Source organism: Lissotriton vulgaris, chromosome 10 (genome assembly GCF_964263255.1).
Source record: "Lissotriton vulgaris chromosome 10, aLisVul1.2, whole genome shotgun sequence".
Taxonomy (NCBI): domain Eukaryota; kingdom Metazoa; phylum Chordata; class Amphibia; order Caudata; family Salamandridae; genus Lissotriton; species Lissotriton vulgaris.
The window spans coordinates 748533405-748554995 of NC_141698.1; the positions used below are offsets into that span (position 1 = coordinate 748533405).

The 21591-nt window shown below is 46.2% G+C and overlaps 1 protein-coding gene across 1 annotated transcript in view; it reads left to right on the plus strand.

Annotated features, from left to right (window-relative positions):
* The window catches only part of MASTL (microtubule associated serine/threonine kinase like), a 276260-nt gene that overhangs the window by 85282 nt on the left and 169387 nt on the right, over positions 1 to 21591 (plus strand). Inside the window, exons 3-4 of the mRNA XM_086941611.1 lie at positions 9320 to 9459; positions 16491 to 16579. Of these exons, the coding sequence (XP_086797737.1) occupies positions 9320 to 9459; positions 16491 to 16579 (229 nt within the window). The remainder of the gene's footprint in view (positions 1 to 9319; positions 9460 to 16490; positions 16580 to 21591) is intronic.

The following is a 21591-nucleotide window of genomic DNA, read 5'->3' on the forward strand; positions in this document are numbered from 1 at the left end:
TCAGAACTTTATAATTTGTAAGATTATCTGCACATCAATTCCTTCCCAGATAATCCCTTCAGGGTAATATATTAATCTTACTTTCCTGGGTGTTAAGTTCGCGGGCATCCGCCATCACATCAAGTCAAAACCCGAATTATCAATCCAATTGAGTACCTCTATTTTAACCGGTTTTGTCCGATTCAACACCTCCTTCAAATACACATCCTTTCTTGGATATACCAGAACGTCCGTCAATATATCTTTTGAGTGCCTTTTAATAATAATTATCATTGTCTATAATAACAATTGGTCCGTGACATTGCGTTCAGTAATCCAGTTCTTTAATAGATAGCGATTTCCGTAACGAACTTCGCTTTATTTACAATTCACATACTCCAAAGAACTACAAATCCCAAAATGCCTAGCAAAAACTGAATCCAGATTTCAAGCGCCATCAGCATGACGCACAACGACGGCGCCTGAGAGACAGGCCAAACGATAACTCGGAGAAGCTGGATCTGCCGGTAAGACCGTATGTTCAAATCGTTTGTTTTTAATATCTTAAGGGACAGACACGGAAGTCCGGCATCACAAGCGCGTGGCACCTAGCGAAGAGCCAGAATGCGTATACAAAACCATGCTTTATATCAACAAAGAGAACGGGACCGAGACCCCGCCATGTATACCTCTCCCAGACATTAAAATATAGACTTCTATATACACAACTACGCCCCCGTCTAAAATAGAATGCTCCACCCGACCGATTCAATGACAAAATGCACTCTTGAGAATATAAACGTGTGAACTGTGTTTTAATATGACGGTAATAGAGCAAGATAATTGAAAGAAATTTCCCCCAACAGAAAAAACAGATACAAAAAAACTAGACAGAAGATAAGAGATGATGTCTTCCAACGCCAGCCTTGGACAATGTTTTGAACGATAAGAGAAACATACTTGCCCCAGAAAAGTAAGTAAGTAACCAACATAATCCTGTTTGTAGACCACAAAATACAGCCCAAATATCTGACAGTATTGCGGCCTTTTTTATGCCCACAGCTTCACTTCAGATGAGAATTCGAGAAAGCCTAAACAGGTACTGCGTGAGAGTGTGTGTTTGGCTGAATGTTAAGTTGAGAGTCATTTGGCTGCAGAAAACTGACAGAATGTCTTTTTGGTTTTTATTTCTTCCAGATTAATTCTGTCACTGTCCTGAAGAGAACGCGTCGACCTTGTTGTATGACCTTGTTGTGTTCGACTTTGTTGTGTTTTGACCTTATCATCATTTTCCTGATTTCCTAGGCCAATCGCTGTTGTAAATAATTTGAATTTCTTGAAAGTATCAAGTATAAGATGGCCTAATGACCTATTGTGATCTAAAGAAAAAGATCCATTGTTACTTTTAGAACCTTGGATTTAGAAATGTTCTAGATCTAGGGATTTGATCCTCACACAAAAAACTCTTTATCCTTCCCACAGAAAACAACCCCCACTGTTTGTCTCACATATTTGTATATATGTTGTAAAAATGACGTTGTATGAGTCTGATGAATGTGCTTGAATTTAAGTGTCTAGATTGTACATCCTTGTATTGTTTCACACATCTTTCCAACACCCCCATGTAGATATTCACAAATTTGTCTTAACATTTCGAGTTCTCCCCTCCTTCCTAATTTGCAATTAAAATAAATAGGAAGCATTCACTTTTGCTTGTGAATCATCAATGTCGGATGTTTAAAAATTAAAAATTTAAAAGAAATAATTTTTCAAAAATCAAATAAATATATTTTTTGAGATACACTTCAGGACTGAAAGAGTGGTCTATCAAGTTGAGAATGTGGAGCTCAGCTTTGTTGTACTTGGAGTAAAAGAATCAAGCAGTATTGGCAATTGTTCTGTTGCTTCTAAAACAAGCATTTGCATTGCCAATAGGTCTCGCCTTTGGGACCTTATAAGTGTTTAGTTATCTGGCACAATATCCTTGGTGCAACAACAGCAAGTGTTGCATGGCTAAACACTTATAAGGCCCCAAAGGCGAGATCTATTGGCTATGCCAATGTTTGTTGTTACTTTTACCTTTCCATCATATGCGATTTTAAAATGTGAGTTATGACTTTGTGTTTATGCTGGGATAGTATAATATTTGACTATATAATGAGAGCGTGCATGCGCATGGTGGACTGCTTGTGCATGTGTTATTCAGTTTGTCTTGCAATACTGAGCCTTGGTGTAACTCTGAAACAATGAGTACCTGCACGATATGTAGGCCGGTCGTTCATGCAGTTGCCACGTTTATTTTTCATTCCTTCTGTTAGAAATGGCATTTTTGGTAGGCTAGGGCATGTGCCAAAGCAAGGCAGAAACCTCCACTCTAGTTAGGATAAGGGAGTTACACTCCTAAAATAACCCCTGCTCACCCCCTTGGTATCTTGGCATGAGCAGTCCGGCTTATCTTAGAGGCAATGTGTGAAGCATTTGCTCATAACCAACAGTAATACAGTGTAAACACTACAAAAGGATACCACACCAGTTCAGAAAAATATCCAATATTTTTATAGACTTAAGACAAGACCCAAAACGATAAAAATCCACAAAACAATACTTTAAAAATCTTCAGTTATTAAAATATGCTTGAAAAACAGTTCCTTGATGTCGATAGCTCTGTCAGGGGCTATTACAGCATCGTGAGCAAACCGATCCAAACTGTTCTGGCTGACCGCGGTGTAGCGGGCCAGCTACGGTCTCAGGAAGACCCTCAAACAGTACCTTTTAGAAATGCAGGGCGTCAGCGACCTCTCGTTGAGCTTCCAAAAGCATGGTGTCCGCAGGTGTCCGTTCGGAGGTCGGTGTAGGAGTCGTCTTGGCCCTTGAAGTCAAACGCGTTGCAGATCGAACTCCTCATGTTAAAGTCAGACGCGCTGGCGTTGGTAGGTGTTGGGTGCTGCAGTGCGAAGTGCAGCAGTGCAGCGTGCAGTGCCCTCTGGTCGCGGTGCGAGCATCGGCTCCGAGGTGACATCAGATGGCATCGGCTGTGAGACCCGGGTTGCGGTGCGAAGTGAATGTGGGGCTCGCGTGGTGCTGGCAGGTCGCGGTGCAAGCAGCGTCATCGTGGTTGAGGGCACTGTCGTCGCCTGACGGACGGGAGTCGATGGCGCAGGCGTCGGTGAGACCAGGGTTACGGTGTGGCGGTGCCGACATCGTTGGGTTGCTTCTTCTTCTGCTGCAGCACAAAACACACAGTCCCCAGTGTTGAGGGCAGAAGAGCTTGAAGTCTTCGCTGTTCCTGAGTGTTGGACTTGGCCCTTTCTGCAGGGTCATCCCTGAACTTTTTGCCTTCCTCCAAAATTCTCTGACCTGTTTTTGTTGGTTTAATGACTCTGGGCACTTTACCACTGCTGACCAGTGCTAACGTGCATATGCTCTCCCTATGAAAATGTGTACATTGATTGATTTCCATGATTGGTTCATTGGATTTACTGTCAGTCCCCAGTAGAGTGCACCAGGAGTGCCAGGGCTTGTGAATGCCAATACTGCTAGTGGGCCTGCAGCGCTGGTTGCGCCACCCACAGAAGCAGCCTTTTAAAATGTGTCTGGGTCTGCCATTGCAGAACCTGCGTGCAGTCTGGTACTGTCATGCTGGCTGGGCAAGTGCACACACTTGCCAGCCTCTAAACCTTCCCGTTACTTCATATGAGTCACCCCTATGGTAGGCCCTAGGGCAGGGTGCATTGTAAGTGTAAGGTAGGACAAGCCCTGATGTGTGTGGCATGTCCTAACAGTGAATCACAGCCAATTTAGTTGTTCACTATTGTAGGGCTACCTGTTCTCATAGGCCAAGATGGGCTGCTGGAATTATTACACCCTATAATCCCAGCAGGCTCAGGGAATATGGTAGAAGGTCAAGTTTAGTATGCCTGAACTCAGAATAATAAAATACTTATTTTAGTAAAGTTTATTTTAATAGCCTGTGTTTGCAAATGCTACTTTTAGAAAGTTAGCATTTGCTTGCCTAACCATTTCAGCCCGCCTCTGCTAGGATGTGTATCTGCTGTCTGGGTTGTGTGAGTGACAGGGTGGTGAATGCAAGGATTACACCTTGGTGGGAGTGCCCCTGGACTCTGAATAGGACTGTGCTCTGCGACCACAATGCTGGCTCCACCTCCTGGGGAGCGACTGATGACTCAGCCTGACACCTGGCCCAGGAAGAGGGAGGACTGTCAACAGAGTACTCCTGGCTGTCCCTGTCATCACAATGCTGGCTCCACCTCCTGCGGAGCGTCTGATGTCCCTGCCCCTCACACTGAAAAGAAAAGCCAGGAACAGCACAACGGAGTGCTCAAAACTGAAATAGGCTATGCAAAGGCCCCCCTGGCCTGAAGGAACAAAAGAAACTGAGTATAAGTATAGGAGCCTTGCTCCCAAGAAACTAGATCCTGTTTCCCACAACGAACCTCTGCCCAACTAGAAGGAACAAGAAGAAGCTGAAGGACTGGCCTGCAGTTTTCCTTGCTGAGGAAGGAGAAGAAGAGACCTAAAGAGGACTTTGCTGAAACTTTCTTCAAGGGCTTGATTGAGCTTGCCCCCTGAACGGAACCCCAGGACCAGTGGGTTCCTTGTGCCTTCGCTCGCCTTGTACTGCGAGTCGTGTGTGCCTCTTGCTGGAGCTGAGCCTGCGCCCCAACCGCCCCCTCCTAGGCCTGTGGCACCCGGGAGCTCGCCTGCCCTTTACCCGTTAGAGCCTCGCTCTGATGGAGTCGCTCTCTGCCCCCGGTTCAGACTGCCTGCTCCTCTGCCCCTGCCTGCCATTAGGAGCGCGCTGAAGCGCTCGCTCGCACCTCCCACTGGAATTCCTCCGAGGCTGGTGATCGTCGATGGGACAGCCGCCCGCACGTAGGAACGTGCCCTGCTGCACCCCCCTTTGAGACTTTACAGGCCGCGCCGCCCCCTTTGGGAGACCCCAGTACAGTCGGTACTGAGGTCGTGGGCCGCGCCTGCCTGTGTGCTCACACCCGCTGCAGTGAAGGTCCGAAAGCACACTGGTGCCCTCAGGCGCACAAGACTACGAGCCGTCCCCCTGCCCGAGGGACGACTAATCCTAAGAAGTACGCCTGCCTTTTGTCCTCGGTGTGCGGAGGATCTCCGTGCGCCCTTCCCTGAGCGGATCGTACGCTTGCCAGGGCGCTCCGTGTTCATCGCGCCCTCCTGACACAGCTGCCGCGCACTGACCCTCTGCGCCGAGACTAATGAATGCACATCGGGTTCGGGTCCCGCAACGCTTTATTTCCCCGTGTGGCGTACAGAGTGAGAGAGAGTGCACCGGGCTCGGGCCCACAACGCTTGATTTCCCCTTTCACACCTTGTTAGAGAGACTGAACATTGATATTACAAACTGTGGCACATCATTTTTAAGAGTAACTGGAACTGTTCTAAAGATCAAAACAACTGTAGGGAAGCAACTTAAAGTGACTTAAGACTTCCTACGGACAATTGCCATATTGAAATGTGGTGGCCCCCAATTCAAGAAAAAGTTATAGGAGGTCTTGTGTTATCTGCCTGCATATATATATATTTTTACATAAAGGAACCCTGGTGTCCATTTGTGGGGGGAATCATTGTGTTTTACTGTGAAAGGTCATGAATGCTTAACGAGCGCCCCGATGTTTAGCCTTCTCTGCTCGCGCCACACTACCTGAAAGGGTGAGCAGGGGTCATTCTGAGGAGTAGTTCCCTTGCCCTGAGTAGAGTGGGGATTTCTGCCTGGCTTTGGTGGTAACCTCAGCCAGCCAGGAATCCCATTTCTAACACTGAGACTTCTTGAACAGGGGGCACACTCTACCTCAAGCCCTTGGAGATTCTCACAAAAGTAGATTGTAGAAAGTTCAGTGCAGTCCTTTCACTGCCCAAGACAGAAGCAGCAACTACAGGCCAACACAGCAAAGCACACAGCAATGTGGAAGTTCCTCCTCCCAGCTTCTCCAGCTCTTCTTCTTGGCAGTCTTCTTGGTCAAAAGAGTTCGAAAAGTCAGGGGTCTGGGCCACAATATTTACATCCCAAAATACTTTGATCTTTTAGGCAGAGAGTGTCTGTGCCCAGCCAGAACCAGTTCTGATTCTCTGGTGTGACTTCCTGGCAGGAGGTGGAGATGGCAGATCAGGCCCTTTGATGTGCAAGGAAATCTCACCCACTTGCCCAATTGCAGCCTAGGTCTAGTCTGCCCTTTCCTGACCCACCTAGACTATCTGGAGCCACTCCTGCTCCCCGGCCTTCTGTCATGCAAAACCCAGACAGGCAATCCATATTACAGCAGAGGCACACAGGATGACTGAGCAAGAAAATACCTACTTTCTAAAAGTGGCATTTTCAAACACAGAATGTAAAAATCACCTTCACTAAAAGATACTTCTTTAGATTCTGAGGTTAGGCATAATAAACTTTATTTTCCTACCTAATTCCCCAGGCCAGTTATGTTTATAAGATGTTATACACACTTCCCATGCTGTTGTAGGCCTTGCAATAGCGAAAAACGAAACTGGCCGTAATTCACTATCAGGACATGCCACACACACACCATGGCATGTCCTACCTTTCACATTCACTGCACCCCGATCACAGGGGTACCTTGGGCCTACCTTAAGGGTTGCTGACCTGTAAGAAAAGGGAAGGTGAGGAACTGGCAAGTGTGTGCACTGGCCAAGTCGACATGGCAGTTACAAACTGCTCGCAAACTCTTCAATGGCAGGTCTGAGTTACCTTTACAGGGCTACTCACGTGGGTGGCACAATCGGTGCTGCAGGCCCGCTAGTAGCATTTGATTCACAGACCCTGGCACACTCAGTGCACTAGGGACTAACAAGTCAAATCAAATATCCAATCATGGAAACACCAATCCACAACACAATTTACCACAGGAGCACTTGCAAGTGCACAGAAACACTACGCCAGTCAAAACCGGGAGGTCAGAAAGCAGAAACTCAGGGGAAACCCGCCATAAGATGTCAAGTCTAACACCTTCTGTTCTACGTCTCCAGTTGAAGCCATCGCTGCTTTCTGCACAGCTTGGCTGAAATTTACATTGTTGCGGTTTATTGTTCAATGTGCTTAAAATACAAAGAAGTACACAAACCAAACGTTGCAGGAAAAAACTAGAGAGTGCACCTTCACAGCTCACTTTCCAACACTAAAAACACACGTCACTCCAGACCCTATTACCCCCAAAAAAGGAAATGGGGTAAAAAAAAGAAGCCACCTCCTGGAGCTGGACTTGGGGCATTCTAAGTCTCCTTCACCGCACAATCATCCCGCACACATCACCTCTTAATGTGAATCTGACACCAAAATAAAGAAGAGCCCGAGCACCGTGGGCACTCTGGAGGGAGCGGCCTCCGACTCTGCACCATGAGCAGCCACAAGCAGGACTGAGAGCATCTGAGCAGCCATTCCCCATGCTGCCTTCACTTACCCAGCAGCTACTGCAGCTGCTGCTGCACTTCACGCTCAGATAAGCTGCTATCCTTCTCCATCCGAAGCTTCAGACCAAGGGTAAAAATCTCATTAGTTTTGTTAAAGCTCTTTAATTCTCTGCTTGCCTTAATCATTTATTCATTTGGCCTCGTATGTGCTACGTTCCACAACAGAACAAACAATCCATCATTGTGTACAGAGGTGCTGAATTTTGCTATCAAAAATGTATTTCCTCCAAGAACAGAGAGGATTGTGCCATGTGTCCGTCCTCTTAGGTACTGAACTGAAACCATGGTGTACTTTCAGTTATTCCTCAATAGGACAAAATATTTTTCCGGTTTATCAATGTTGGCTGAACATGCAATGTAACTTCAAAGGCTCTGCCCTAGATTGCCTTTTTCTACCACGGCACTGGTTCCTGAACTTTATCCTGAGAATCGTAAAAGCAAATTTGCTGAAGGGAAACAAAAGACAATCCATTTTGCATGGTACTTTTTCTGCCATGAATTAAGAAAACTTAACTTGTGTGTTTTTTCTAGTGCAATGTGTAATCATAGCAGCCTAGCCAATGACCCTTCCAAGGTTGTTTTACTTGCTCCTGTGAAGACATAGCTTAAATATGTCCAACTGTTCCCTTTCTATACAATCGTGCTCACAGCTTTGGATTTCCAGCCATAACAGAAATCCAAAATGTTTTTTAGTATCATTCGCTGGTTCTTTCCTCGTTTGTCTGACTCAGTATTCTTGCACCAGACTATTTAATTTCTTTTGATTGGAGAAATTCCAATCTTTCGTGTCATCCTTATTGGAATACAGACCAAAAATACAACTATATTTGACCCATGTGTAATAAGGAAATATTTATGCATTATAACATTGTGTGTTGTCTGCAATTTAATTAAGATGATGTAATCTGTAAAGACAAAGTTTAGTTGACGGAACTTGACGATCTAATGGTTTTGAAAAAGGCGATCAATATAAATACTGAGCAATTTTTGTTGACTCATTCAAAGGCAGTTTTCCTGAAGTAATGTATGTCATTACACGAGAGTATTTTGTGTAATTGTAGGCCTCGTATGTGTTACTTACTAGATGAGATGGACACTTCAGGCAGGAGTATGAGCCGTGGGAACATTTAAGTATAATTTGGGGTTGGGCAAATGTACAGTACAGTTGGACAAAGCATGAGTGCCAGAAAATGTGAGATTAGTCTAAGTTGGGAACCCTTAGTCCTGTGTTTCATGTAAATAAATGATGGGGTGGAGAGCTTAATTTTTTCGGAATGTTTGATATTTGAGAGTTTTAATGTGGCCATCAGGGAGTACATTTCATGATAGTTCTCTTTCCAATTCAGGCACCTAGTCAATATGTCTGGGAGTAAACCTGTTCACTTTTCCTGTATAAATTGTTGTTACTCAGCAAATGTTACTCAGCAAATGTTACTCAGCAATGTTCTCTGGTTAGTAAGGTATTCCTATTTGGGAAAGGAAAGCGACCAAGCATGAGTAAAAATGCTAATGTTTTAGTCTGCCCTTTGTTAACGCCCACTATCCAACCCCAGCTTGGCTAGGACAATCATGTTGCTCCACCCAGGTGACGCAAGTCACCACTTATGGTGAGGTGAAGGGACCTGCAATGACGTGTTGAGTAAGTGTTGTGCAGTCACAGGCTTGCAGTTTATTCTGAAGGCACTGTTTTAGTTCTGCCCTTAATATTTGGTTGCCAAGCATTGGAACCTGAAAATAGCTGAATTGACTTATACCAGTTGGTAGAAGGTACTACTAGGCAAATAATCTTATCCTTTTAATGGCTTCTTTTAGTTGCGTTTACACAGTGTTGATATTGAATGTATTAGAAATGTTTTTCTTTTGGCAGATTATGGAGTACCTCATCGGTGGAGATGTTAAATCCCTCTTGCATATTTATGGATATTTTGATGAAGAAATGGCAGTTAAATTCTCCTCTGAAGTGGCTCTGGCTCTGGATTATCTTCATAGGCACAATATAATCCACAGGTGCGTTTAAAGAAGGACTGTGCTAAGGAAGTGTAACTTCAGCATCTGTCAAGGATACTGGTTTGGAGATTACCTATGCTTGTCAACAGTGTGCATCTGCTCCCTCCTACCACAGTGTTTATTTCTTAAATCTGTGGCCCTCTGTGTACATGATTTTTTAAAATTATCTTTGTTTAAGTTTCTTTTCTTTTCTTTCTTTTCTTGTCTGTGACACTCTCAATGCAAATTAAATTAGATGTAGACTCTCCAACCACTGAGAGTAATTTAGTGAACAGCTGTGGCAGTAGGTTAGAACATGAACTTTTACTGAATTGGTGTTCTGTTAACCAATTTGTGGCCACATTTCATGTATCTGTTTCTGCTCTATTAAAACTGTACTCTGTGTATCTGGTAGAATAACGTGTTCAGTGCAGGTTCATAGCCTTAGTACAGTTACAGACATATTCATGTCTGTAACTAGCTCACTCGTGGTCCAGTGCCACTCTCTAAGAGGAGCAGATGCAGAATTCATCGACTATTTAAATTGATTCTCTGAATCACATTATTTTGAACTATAAACCTATGATGGTGAAAGAGTTAAAAAACAGATAGTGAAGTTTTACAGCCCACCTGGACCAGACATAAAGAATACAACCGGTGTTTAGTAGAAATCTTGTTGGCATAAATGAAGATTTTTTTTAATTGAGCCTTCTAACAACAAAACTACTAATGTAGTGTTGTGTACCTATCCCCTTTTTATGTTGCTTGGCAGACAGCCTAGTGTGACGATGGATAGTTGCACGGTGTTTACATGAGTGTGCCTCTGCAGGGGTTTGGTGACTCACTGTAGCTAGTCGGAATGTTACAATTTGAGGCACACCAGAGCTTTTAAGGACCTACGTTTGGTCTTAGAACATGACCCATCAAGAATCTGAAAGGGAAACTTTGCTAATTTGTGTTTCCTAAGCATTTTTATAAATGTGTCATTACATAATATTATGGCAAGAAGTTAAAGAAAATGCATGTCATTCTCACAATAACAGTGCAAATAAAACATGCATGAAAGCGTAGAGACTCAACAGTTGTCTGCGAAAATAGCGAATGTCTGCAGATTAAAATTTAATGTTCCATACAACATCACCTCTTTTCGAATATGCAATTCCCTATCTCTCCTTCCATATGACAGCCCTCCGGGAATACAATGTACATTTTTTTTCTCATTTTTTTTTTTGAGGCCCGAGTATTCGGTAAATCTAGCGATTTCCGACAACAAGGGTTGCAGGTTGGCCTCGGGGGTACGGACATACAGGACCATATCGTCCGCATAAAGCGAGACTAAGAGAGGGCCGGTGCGGAATTGGAGCCCCCTTTGGAGATGTTTCTCCTGAAAGTGTCTCACTAGAGGGTCCATAGCAAGGATGAAAAGGAGTGGGGATAGGGGGCACCCCTGCCGGGTGCCTCTGGAGAGTGTGACATTTTCAGTAATGGTACCATTTAAGCGAATGCGAGCCGTGGGTGCCGTATACAGCAGCTCCACCGTGGCTACAAACATTGCGGGCATGCCCATCCTCCGCATCACTTCTAAAAAAAAAAAGGGCCACTCCAGAGTGTCGAATGCTTTTTCGGCGTCTAAGAACACCGCGGCCGCCGGAGTGGAGGGGTCGATCCTGTGTAGGACCGAAAAAAGTGTACGGAGATTCAGGGAGGTAGACCTGTGTGGGACAAAGCCGGACTGGGCCGGCGAAACAATGGTATCGACCAGCAGCGCTAGCCGCATCGCCAGGACTTTGGCCAAAATCTTATAATCGAGATTAAGGAGCGACAGCGGACGATAGGAGCTACACATCGAGGGGTCACGACCCGGTTTGGGCAGCAAGACCATGACCGCCTCTCGGAGCGTTGGGGGGAGAACACCTGACTCCAGAGCCTCCGCAAACACCTCGACAAGTCTGGGTACCAATTCCTCCTTGTATTCTTTGTAAAAGTCGGCCGTGAAGCCATCAAGACCAGGCGCTGAGGAGCCCCTCAAGGAGTCAATGGCTTCAATTATAGAGTCCGGTGTGATGGGATGGGCCAGAAAGTCCCGCATGTATTTTTCCAAGTATACCATGGCAATTTCATTAATATACGACCCCGGGTCCCGGCGATCCCCCGGAAGGGCAGATGTGTATAGGTGGCGGTAGTAAGCCAAAAAAGTATCACAAATATCGGAGTGGAGAAATGGTGCGAGTCTTGTGCGTCAATTATGTCAGTGATGTATGCAGCTTGTCGCGGTGGGCGGAGCAGCTGAGCCAATAATTTGCCCGGCCGATCCCCCTCACCGTATCGGCGTGCCGAGTGGTATTTGCCCAGAAACCGCAACTCTCTGTCCGCGGTTTCCCTGAACTCTAGAAGCAGCTCGAGACGCTTAGCTTCACGTCTCGGTGAGGGTTCAGTGAGAATCTCGCTTTCTACCGTCAATAGCTCCGCTTCTACTCAGCTCAGAGTAGCGCGAATCTCACGTAATGCCCCCACATGCTTGGTGATGCAGATTCCCCTAATGGTGGCCTTGAACCCCTCCCACAACGTGGCCCAAATGGTCACAGAGCCAGTGTTGATGTCAAAATAATCCTCAATGGCATTACGGATCTCCTCAGTAAAGACCGGGTCTGCTAGGGCTCTTCCTGGGAAACGCCATTGCCGTTCATACCCGCCCATCCTCGGAACCGCCAGAGTGAACACCACTGGAGAGTGGTCAGAAAGAGTGCGCGGAAGTGTGCAAAGATCAACCACCCATCCCGCCAAGCCCGGAGAGAGTAGCCAATAATCAAGTCTGGTGCTGGTGTTGTGGAAGCTGGAGTGGTTTGTAAAAGCTGGGGCATGAGCGTGTAGTCTGGCCTCTATGTCTAGCAGCGAGAAGTGTGAGCAAATAGCCGCTACCGCCGCGCGGGCAAGTGGCTTGCGATCTGGGGCGGAAGAAGTGCTATCTCTGCCAGGGTCCATCAAGAGGTTGAAGTCTCCCCCCAACGCCAGCTGCTCTATGTTTGAGTGGAGCCGTGTTATATGCAGGTCGTGGAAACAGGCCGGGGAGTCAGTATTAGGTCCATAGACCCCCACCAAGGCAATCTTGTAACCATACAACACACCAGAAAGTATCGCATATCTACCTTCCCCATCCACCTTACTGTCTGTAAATACAAAGGGTATTCGTTTGTGGGCAAGAATTGCAACCCCCCGTGCATACCTACTATAAGTTGAAAACACTCTATGGGTACCCCAACCCCTAGCCAGTGAAGCGGTGTCTGCCTGTACCAGGTGGGTCTCTTGCAGGAAGAGGATATCCACCTTATGGCGGTCAGCATATTGCAGAACCTGCTTACGTTTACGAGTGGTGTTCAAGCCACGAACATTCCATGACATCAATTTTAGCCTGGAAGGACCAGACTGCAGACCTATCCTGGCCATATAGTTAAATCAGTGACAGCAATCAGTGAGCGGTCAACAGACAAGCCAATACCATTAGTCTCGCAATCCCAAAAAAATAAAAACACACATCCCATCCACCACCCACCACCCAGCCTCCCAACACCCCTGGAGAGGCAGAACCCAAACAAGCTCTGAACAGCTGTGCAGAACACAAATAGCAAAATATACATAATAGTAGAACGTATCTGCAAACTGAAAGATAACAAACCCCCATAAAATCGGAACAAACAGGCATTCGCCATAGGGGGAAGCAACGCCACCCCATGCGGGCGGCCCAGCAGAGTGTCATACGAGATACTGGCATGTAATTAAACCCAACAGAGCCGAACCGTCATCCACTATATATAAGGATCCCTGCATAGAGTACCATTGGATAATCAGCCTGGGCCAGTCTCAGCGAACAAGTCAGCACTGGCCTGCGTGTCAGATTGAGGAGGAGAGTGAGGCCTAGAGCCGGGAGCTGAGCCCGGTTGCTTTTTGTAGCCATGACAGAAATCTTGGGCCTCTGCCGGAGAGTCAAAGATGCGGAATCGGCCGTTAACCTCTACTTTCAGCCGTGCCGGATAGAGCATGCTGTACTTCAATCCAAGATTGCGGAGGGCGGCTTTTACACTAGTGTATTTCCGTCGTGCCTCTTGTACCATGAGTGTGTAGTCCGGAAAGAAAGACAGCCTGCTTCCCTGCCACTGCACTTCACCCATCTCACGTGCAGCTCGGAGCGCAGCGTCGCGGTCCCGAAAGTTCATAATCATGGCAATAATGGGACGGGCGATTGCCCCGTGCGCGGCCTGGGCCCCAGTGACTTATGCGCCCGTTCTACTACAAAGCCAGCCGTGAAGGTGTCCTTTCCGAACAGTTCAATGAGGAGGGTTTCTACAAAAGTATCAAACCGGCCCGTGGCAGTTGTCTCCGCCACACCAAGGATACGAATGTTATTTCTCCGGCTACGCGCTTCCAAATCCTCATTCTTAATGGCCACATCCTTAAGAATTTTCTCGACACGTTCCAGCCGTTTCAGCGTTTTAGTGATATTCTGGACTCCGCTAAGTCGAGGCGGCGATCATGGGCTTGCACCGTGGAACCAATGTCCGACAGTTTTTTCTCCAGGCTGGCAAAACGAGTATCCAAGGCCTTGAAGCCAGCGTGCATTTCCCCCATCATGGCTGCCATCATGGACGCAGCTTCGCCACCGTCCGGTAGGCCGTGAGCCCCAGAGGCCGCGCCAGGTGGGGGGGTCAGCGGTGAGGAGGGGTGTGTTGTCGAAGCTTAGCTTCCTTTGTGAAGGATCCCTTTTCCCCATCCCCAAGGCCGAGTGGAGAAGCCAAAGCCGCAATAACAGTAGCGAAAGTGCCGGGCAGCAAGTCAGAGGGCAGGGACCAATGTACCAGATGGCAGCCTTACCACCGAAGCCACCAGAGTGTGGGCAGGCCCGGCGTTGACAGTGGAAGGAAGGCAGGACTCAGTCCGCGTGTGCGAATTCCTGAAACCACGGTCGGGAACAGCCAGCACAAAAATCTTAATGCGGACCCTCAGTTTCACAGACTCCGCACCACACCCAGCTTAGTTAGGCAGGGAGCAACCCTCTCACGGCGACCACACCGGAGGAAAGTGGAGAAACGCGGTCTCCAAGCAGGCTAGCGTTAGGCAGGGCCGCTGTGTGTCACGCGCCCAACCCCCAAAGCCCCCGGCCAAACCCCACAGCCACCACCTGAATGCCCCCACGGGCCCGAAATCGAGGCCCCGTCCCCGGCGCTCCCTTAGGCCAAAGGCCGCTGTCGCGTGCCGGGAGCCAAGCGCCCCACAAAAACAGGAGCCGCGAAGGAAGGGAGGTGTCCGCGTGAGCCCAGCGGTGGGAGCAGCGGGGAAAGGACGCACGGCGGCCGAGGGCCGAGCAGCACTCGCCCGGCGCACCAGCGCAGAAGGGAAGATGGCGCCGAGGTCCGGAGGCCTCGGATCCCCTCCGCCGTGTACGCAGCTCTAGGTTGCTCCCGCGGTGTGGAAACTTCGCCCAGCTGCTCCAGTGGACATCAGTAGTCGGCTCCGTGTGGTTGGGGGCGACAGGAGTAACGGATCACATCTTGCTCGCTACCGCTGGGAGCGCGCACGGAGGAGCTTCACGGCAGAGCGGCCATTTCGTTCGCCACCGTGGCCACGCCCCCAATACATACAATGTACATTTGTAATCAAGATATTCATTTCAACCTCACTGATGGGCACCAAACCCCATATTTTAATCACAGCCCCTTCCTTGATGCACACATTTCCCTGTTGACCCTCACCAGTTCACATCCATGTATCGTTCGACATGTATGATTTGAAAATGGGATTGGGTGGATAAATGTTATTTAGAGTTTGTAGTATGGGGACCTGCCAAGGAGTCACTGCTTCTAAGCATCTCCAGGTGTAGGAGGGCTCACACGGGGGCAGAGTCTGGCAAAATGGAAGAAAATCCAAGACCTGGAGCAGGTAAACAGTAGGTCCTCCTGAATCACTGAATTTTTCCATAAGATTACCTGGACCTTTATCTCCTTCAGAAGGACTGCAATCCTTTTGTACTTGGTGGAGACATTAAGCAGTGGATTGAGGAATACATAAGGGGTTTGCATTTTTGGCCTCCATTAAAGAGAGCTACCATCCTTGTGGGTGGGTATTAGTATACTGAACACCTTGTGTCACAATATATCGGCTCCTTTCACACGTTCACCAGATGAGGAGCTGATATCACACAGTGGGCTCTCACTTAGCTGGAAACCCTTGCAGAGAGCAGGTTTCCAGCCAATTGTTTGGAGATTTAGCTTAGCTGATGTCTATTACAAGGTGTGAAACCTCCCCAGGACATCGGCGGCAGCCTAAAAAGCTTGGATTTAGGTTTTTTTAGTGGGGGAATGGGAAGTGTTGGGAGGAGCGGAGGTTTGTTGTAGGGCATGGGCTGTGCATTTAGAAGTGTTGCTTGGCAACAAGTCCCACCGCTTCATGGTCACGCCCCCTCACACGGCTGAAAAAATACACAGATTGAAATGTCTGCCTGAATCCATATGAGCTAAAATTCATTTACTTAAAATCCATGTGTTGGGGCTCCTGGCAACAGGTTTCAGGTTGGTACATTCTATCAAATGGTGAAGGAGGGTACCCTCATTTGGTTGGCCCAATGCCCCAAACACCAGAGTCCATAATGGTTTCCCTTTGTCATTGGAGTGACATGGGTTCAGAGTGCCGCACTAAAGGGACTAGGGGTAATATTCTCTAACACAATTGGGCATAATAGTTTGTAAGAAGAGACCAATTACTCCTACAAAGCAATGGACATATCATCTACGGCCTTGAGTACTTGTATTATATTGGAGTGGTTTTCATTATTCAGAAAGGTCCAAGGGTGATTTATTAATTTGAAAGGTAGATTCCCTTACTCTACAATGCACATTGATCACGTTCACCTTTAAAGTATAGTGGGTTTTCTGTATTTCTGTTTGCGTAGTGTGAACCTGAAAGAGTTCCATTATCACTGCTGCAGTGTCCACAATTAGTGTTACATTTGTATCGTTGTGGATAGCATTAAAATTGTTAATTCTTTTTTTTCCTATATGTAGGGACCTGAAGCCAGACAATATGCTGATTTCCAATGTCGGCCACATTAAACTGACAGACTTCGGGCTCTCAAAAGTTACTCTTAAGAGAGGTGAGGGAATCTGTTTTCAATTATGGCATGATGGGATGTCATCCTTGTGATCAAGTATTTTTCCTAGCTCAAGTTGTATATCATGGAGCATCATTGCCAACAAGTATTGATTTTAGGTTTTGCCCACTACAGATCACTTCGCCTGTTGTCAAAAGGGCAGATTGTGGACAATACCAATATTTATAGTGTGGTTTGACAAGTTTATTGCTTACTACAGGTTGGCTTTCATGACAGTCTAATTCCAATGTTTCTTATACAGTGACTTTGCTTCCTCTTGTATTTGCTTCTCCCCTGTAGCATAGCTTCTGTACCACTCTTGTGATTGAATGACTTGTATTCTTCAACTGCTTACTTTCAGGGAATTACTTTTAGCACTGTGCATGCATTCTCTTGCTTTCTTCCTCTTTTGCAACTTTGCCACTGAAATTCATACTGAGCTCTCAATGGTACACTGTCTTCTCCCTGCAGCTTGTGTGTTGTAGCTCCCATCCCTCTTTGTCCTGTGCTTTCCATATTGCTGCTTCTTTCCTTCCCTATTTTGCTTGAGTTTCTATTTTCAATTTATTTTTTTACTTCTTTAATTGTAACCTTCCTGTTCCACTAAGGGCGTTGTTGGTCAACCCAGCCTCACCATTTTCTTTCAAACCTTTTGGTTTGGCATGACAGCTGCAATTTGCTGCCAGTCTTCTCCTCTTTGCAAAAAATGTGCTTTAGTTTACTTTTTATGTGTTTTTTTTTAATTTACCACTCCAAGATGGACATTGACCATTGTGGAACAGAAAATAACAACAAAATGGCTGTTGTGTTATGATGCAGGTGTGGTGACACTAGGGCTGCAATGCATCATGTCACATAGACATATGAGTTAACACTTTATTTTAGTAACTTGTACCCCTCAGAGATGCATCTGACTCTCTTGTTAAAATCTATTCCATCTCCCATAACTGTGGTTCTTTATTTCTCCGAACCTTTACTTTGTGCTTAAGTGGTGTGGTTATGTGTAGTATGTGTGAAGGCCTTTTGCTGTAAGAATAGTGCCCCATTCAAGGGGACAGCAGTGTAGCCCCAGACTGAGTGAGTATTCCTGCATTAAAGTTTAAGCTGTTCTTGCTTCCTGGGCCAGCTGCTGGGTCCTTCACTGTAAACCTGTATTTGTGTTACCCAAATCCAACATGTAGTTCACATTCAGCTCTGAACTCTGCACTGCAACACCACATGACTAGAACCAGTTATTTTTCTGTTCTGAGGAGAGCAAGCCCCTGATTGTTGCAGCCTCAGTTTGAAAATCTGAAAATTTGGACTATGAATACTGAATTGACGTGCTATTAACTACATGATTCAGAACCCTGGATGCCTTTAAGTGCCTTGAGGTTGCAACCAGTTTCCCGGTGGTACCCCCTTTGATACTCTGAGCTTGCTGGAACTAGTATAAATATCTAGTGGTCTCCTAACTGTGTAGATTACTTCCTGTTACTGCTGTGTGAGCTCTGGGGTCCTACTAGACAGTACAATTCATTGCATAAAGAGAGCTATTCGGTTTACTACTGCCAGCGTGTATTCGACCATTTACCTGAATTACTGAAGTGTTGTATTTTAGACACTCTGTTTCACTTAATAATTGTTTTTACTCTCCTAATTGTTCTTACTTACTTGAATTGCTTGTGTTCTCCTTGTTTTTCTGCCCTGCGGTGCCTGTAAGTAAGGGCGGGTCTACCATTAGAAGGTCAGTGTGCTAGTTGTTTGCACGTAAGAGCCATAAAAACCCATGTTGGCGCGGGCGCTCAGCAGGTGCGCCAAAGCCGCACAGGTCTAAGGACCTTTTTACACAATCCCTGCCAAAGCTTACGGAATCATGCCTTGGTTTCCTCACTTTTACGCTACTTGGAGATTTTAATTTTAATTTTGAAATCCTATATAATACGATACCTCCCTTCTGGTAGATAGCATGGCCTGTTTTGGACTGTCTCAGATCATTACAGACCCACACACAAGGCCTATCGCACATTAGGTGAAAATGTTCACAAATAACTCCAACATAATTTTAGGAAAAGTACTGCCGCTAACCTGGACCAATCACAGGGCTATCTTCTTCAAACTCGACTTTGAAGAAGCCCTGTTTAGAAAACCCTCCCCCACTAGACCAAGACAACAACAAGACTGCTGATAATTTTGACCGCTGGGACAGGTCGGCAATCGATCTCTTGGCCCCAGATAAATTAAACACAGCAGGAACCACCCTTCAACCCCATGGTAAACTGCAGAACTTAAAAGAATAAAATGCAAGTGCAGAAATTTAGAACGTACCTGGAGGCTAGATTATAGTGAGCAGGGCAAATTAAACTACAGACTAGCCCTAGTGGAATATAAAGGAGCAATCAAAAACACCAAAATTAATTACTTTTCTTCCAGAAATGGAGGCAGCTAAATATTTGACTAAAGAGCTTTTTAAATCTTTAATTTCTCTGTCTAAACTTCAGGTTGAGAATCGGTTCTCTCCTGATCAAACCTTTTGCATAAAGTGGCCAACTTTTTCAGACTTAAGTGCAAACAGTCTACAAGGAGCTATCAAGGTATGCCCCAGACACAGTCTGTGAGGTGCTAATGGAAGATAAGGCCTCTGGGATCACAATTACCTGTTAACTGCTAACTCTTGTCCTCTCTAGCCCCGAAGAGAGTAAATGATCTATTATTATCCATTAATTCTGGCTCCCCGTCTGATCCCTGTCCTCTCTCAATACTTCACATGGCAACGGATAGAGTTAGTACATTTTTTGCCCGCTCCTGAACAACAATTTTCCAGGTGTCTTGGAAGAAAGCTTGCCTACGACTCTCAACCAAAATTTGGAAAAATTCATTAATTAGGAGCTGGTGTGTTACTTAGAATCTAACAGTCTGTTTGGTACCACCCAACATGGCTTTACACCAAACCACTCAACATAATCCGCTTTAGTCATGTTTACTGAGGAAATACGGAAACAGCTTGTCTGTGGGGAGAGGGCCGTCCTCCTCCTACTCGACCTCTTCGCAGCATTTGATACTGTTAACCATCTGGTACTAATGCAAAGGCTGGAGTCGGTAGGAATTAAAGGGACGACTCTAACCCTGCTCTCCTGCTTCTTTATGTTGAGGGAACAAATGCTGTGCCAGGATAATCTTACATCTGAGGCCTTGTCGCTCCATTGTAGAGTTCCTCAAGGCTCAGCATTGTCACCCACTCTGTTCAATATCTACGCCCTTCCTCTGGCTAAGCTGATTCAAGTACATGGGTTTTCGTTGGGTTTTTATGCTGATGACACAAATAATTATATCCATATCCTCTGGCGCAGATGAAGTGGTGGTAGGTCCACAACTGTCAGAAGCACATTATTGGGTGAATGTATCAGAATTATCTAAAATTAAATACAGATAAAGCAAAGGTGGTCGAGTTCGGAAAGGGAACAACAATCTGGAATCATCTGTAGTGGCCAGCAGAGGCTGGACGTCATCCTGCTCCCATTGATAAAGTTAGAAACTTGGTAGTTTTGTTCGACTTGCTTAATTTCTCAGACCAGATCAATCTTCTAACCTCCTCATGTTTCTTCTTTCTAAAAACCCTGCTTAAGATTCTCCCTTTTATTCCACAAAAACGGAGAAAAACCGTATTAGTCGCCTTTATTCTTTCTAGAATTGACTATTGCCATGCTCTTTTCATTGGCATTGATAAATGCCTACTATCAAAACTTCAGTCCTTTCAGAATGCCACAGTGCGGGTGCTGCTGGACATCCCTAAATTTCATCCCATCTCCAACTGCATTAGGGACCGCCACTGACTACTGGTCCAGCAATGAATGGAATTTAAGGCTGTATGTCTGTTGCAGAAAGCGCTACACGTGGGAGTACCTCTGGACCTACGGAACCGTTTTTTCTGACATGTCCCATGGCAGGTTTTAAGATTATCCAGCAGGGGGCCAATTCAGGTCTCAAGTATTCGAAGGGCAAGATGGGGCACAAGAAATCTCTCCCATAGGGCAGCTAAGCTTTGGAATACGCTGCCGATTCTAACTAGATTACCATCAAACAGACTCCTGTTCAGGAAGATGCTTAAGACCAAAGTGCTGATTGTTCACAGGTCTTCGAGAATTTGTGATGCTTTGTGGCATCCAAAGTACATGTAACTCCTTGAAAGGTGGCAGCATGTTTAGCTTTACTTTATTTGAGTATATACATATGTTGGACTTGGCCCTTTTTGGCAGATTCACCCCTAAACTTTTTACCTTAAGGTCTGACATGTGTTGGTGGTTTTAGGCCTCTGAGCACTTTAGCACTGTGGCCCAGTGTAAAGTGTGTGCGCTCTCTGAGTTACATTGGTAAGATTGGCCTGCCCTCCCATTGGAATGCATTGGGGATTCCCTTATCAGTGTGTGTCCATGGTAATTCATGGTATGAGAGGAGCAGCGTGGTCAAATGTATGAAATTGTGAGGATAAATGCTGTGCAATGGTGTGCGCAGATTTATTGTGACTATGGGAGAATTTCTGTGTGCTATGTGTCTGCCTGCCTGATGTGAATTTCATGTCTAGCTTGTGAGTGACAGGGGCTGGGAGGTGTGTGTGGCTCCAGGAGGGGCAGGGTGAGTCAGCGCTGGGCTGATTAGGACATCTGGGCTGAGAGTAGTGGCAGAGGTAATCCCCTGACTCTGAATAGGATGGTGCCTGCCCTGTACAATGCTGTCTCCGCCCCCTGTGGTGTGTCTTATCACCTTGCCCCCAACCTGACAAAGGGGAAGAGGAGCTTGCAAAACAAAGTGTTCCAATTACCCTCTGAACCAGTTGAGCTTGGTTCCCCCATGCCCTGCACTAAAGACAAAGGAAATGTGGGTATAAATATAGGGGATTTGACCCCATGATGTTGTTCAGTTCTTGTTCCTGAATCCTGCCGGGCATGCTATTGGGGCCTGGGGGGGGGGGGATGCTAGGAGGGCTTACCTCCCTGGGCCCTGCATTGCCCCTTGATCCCTAAAGGAACTTTTTTTTG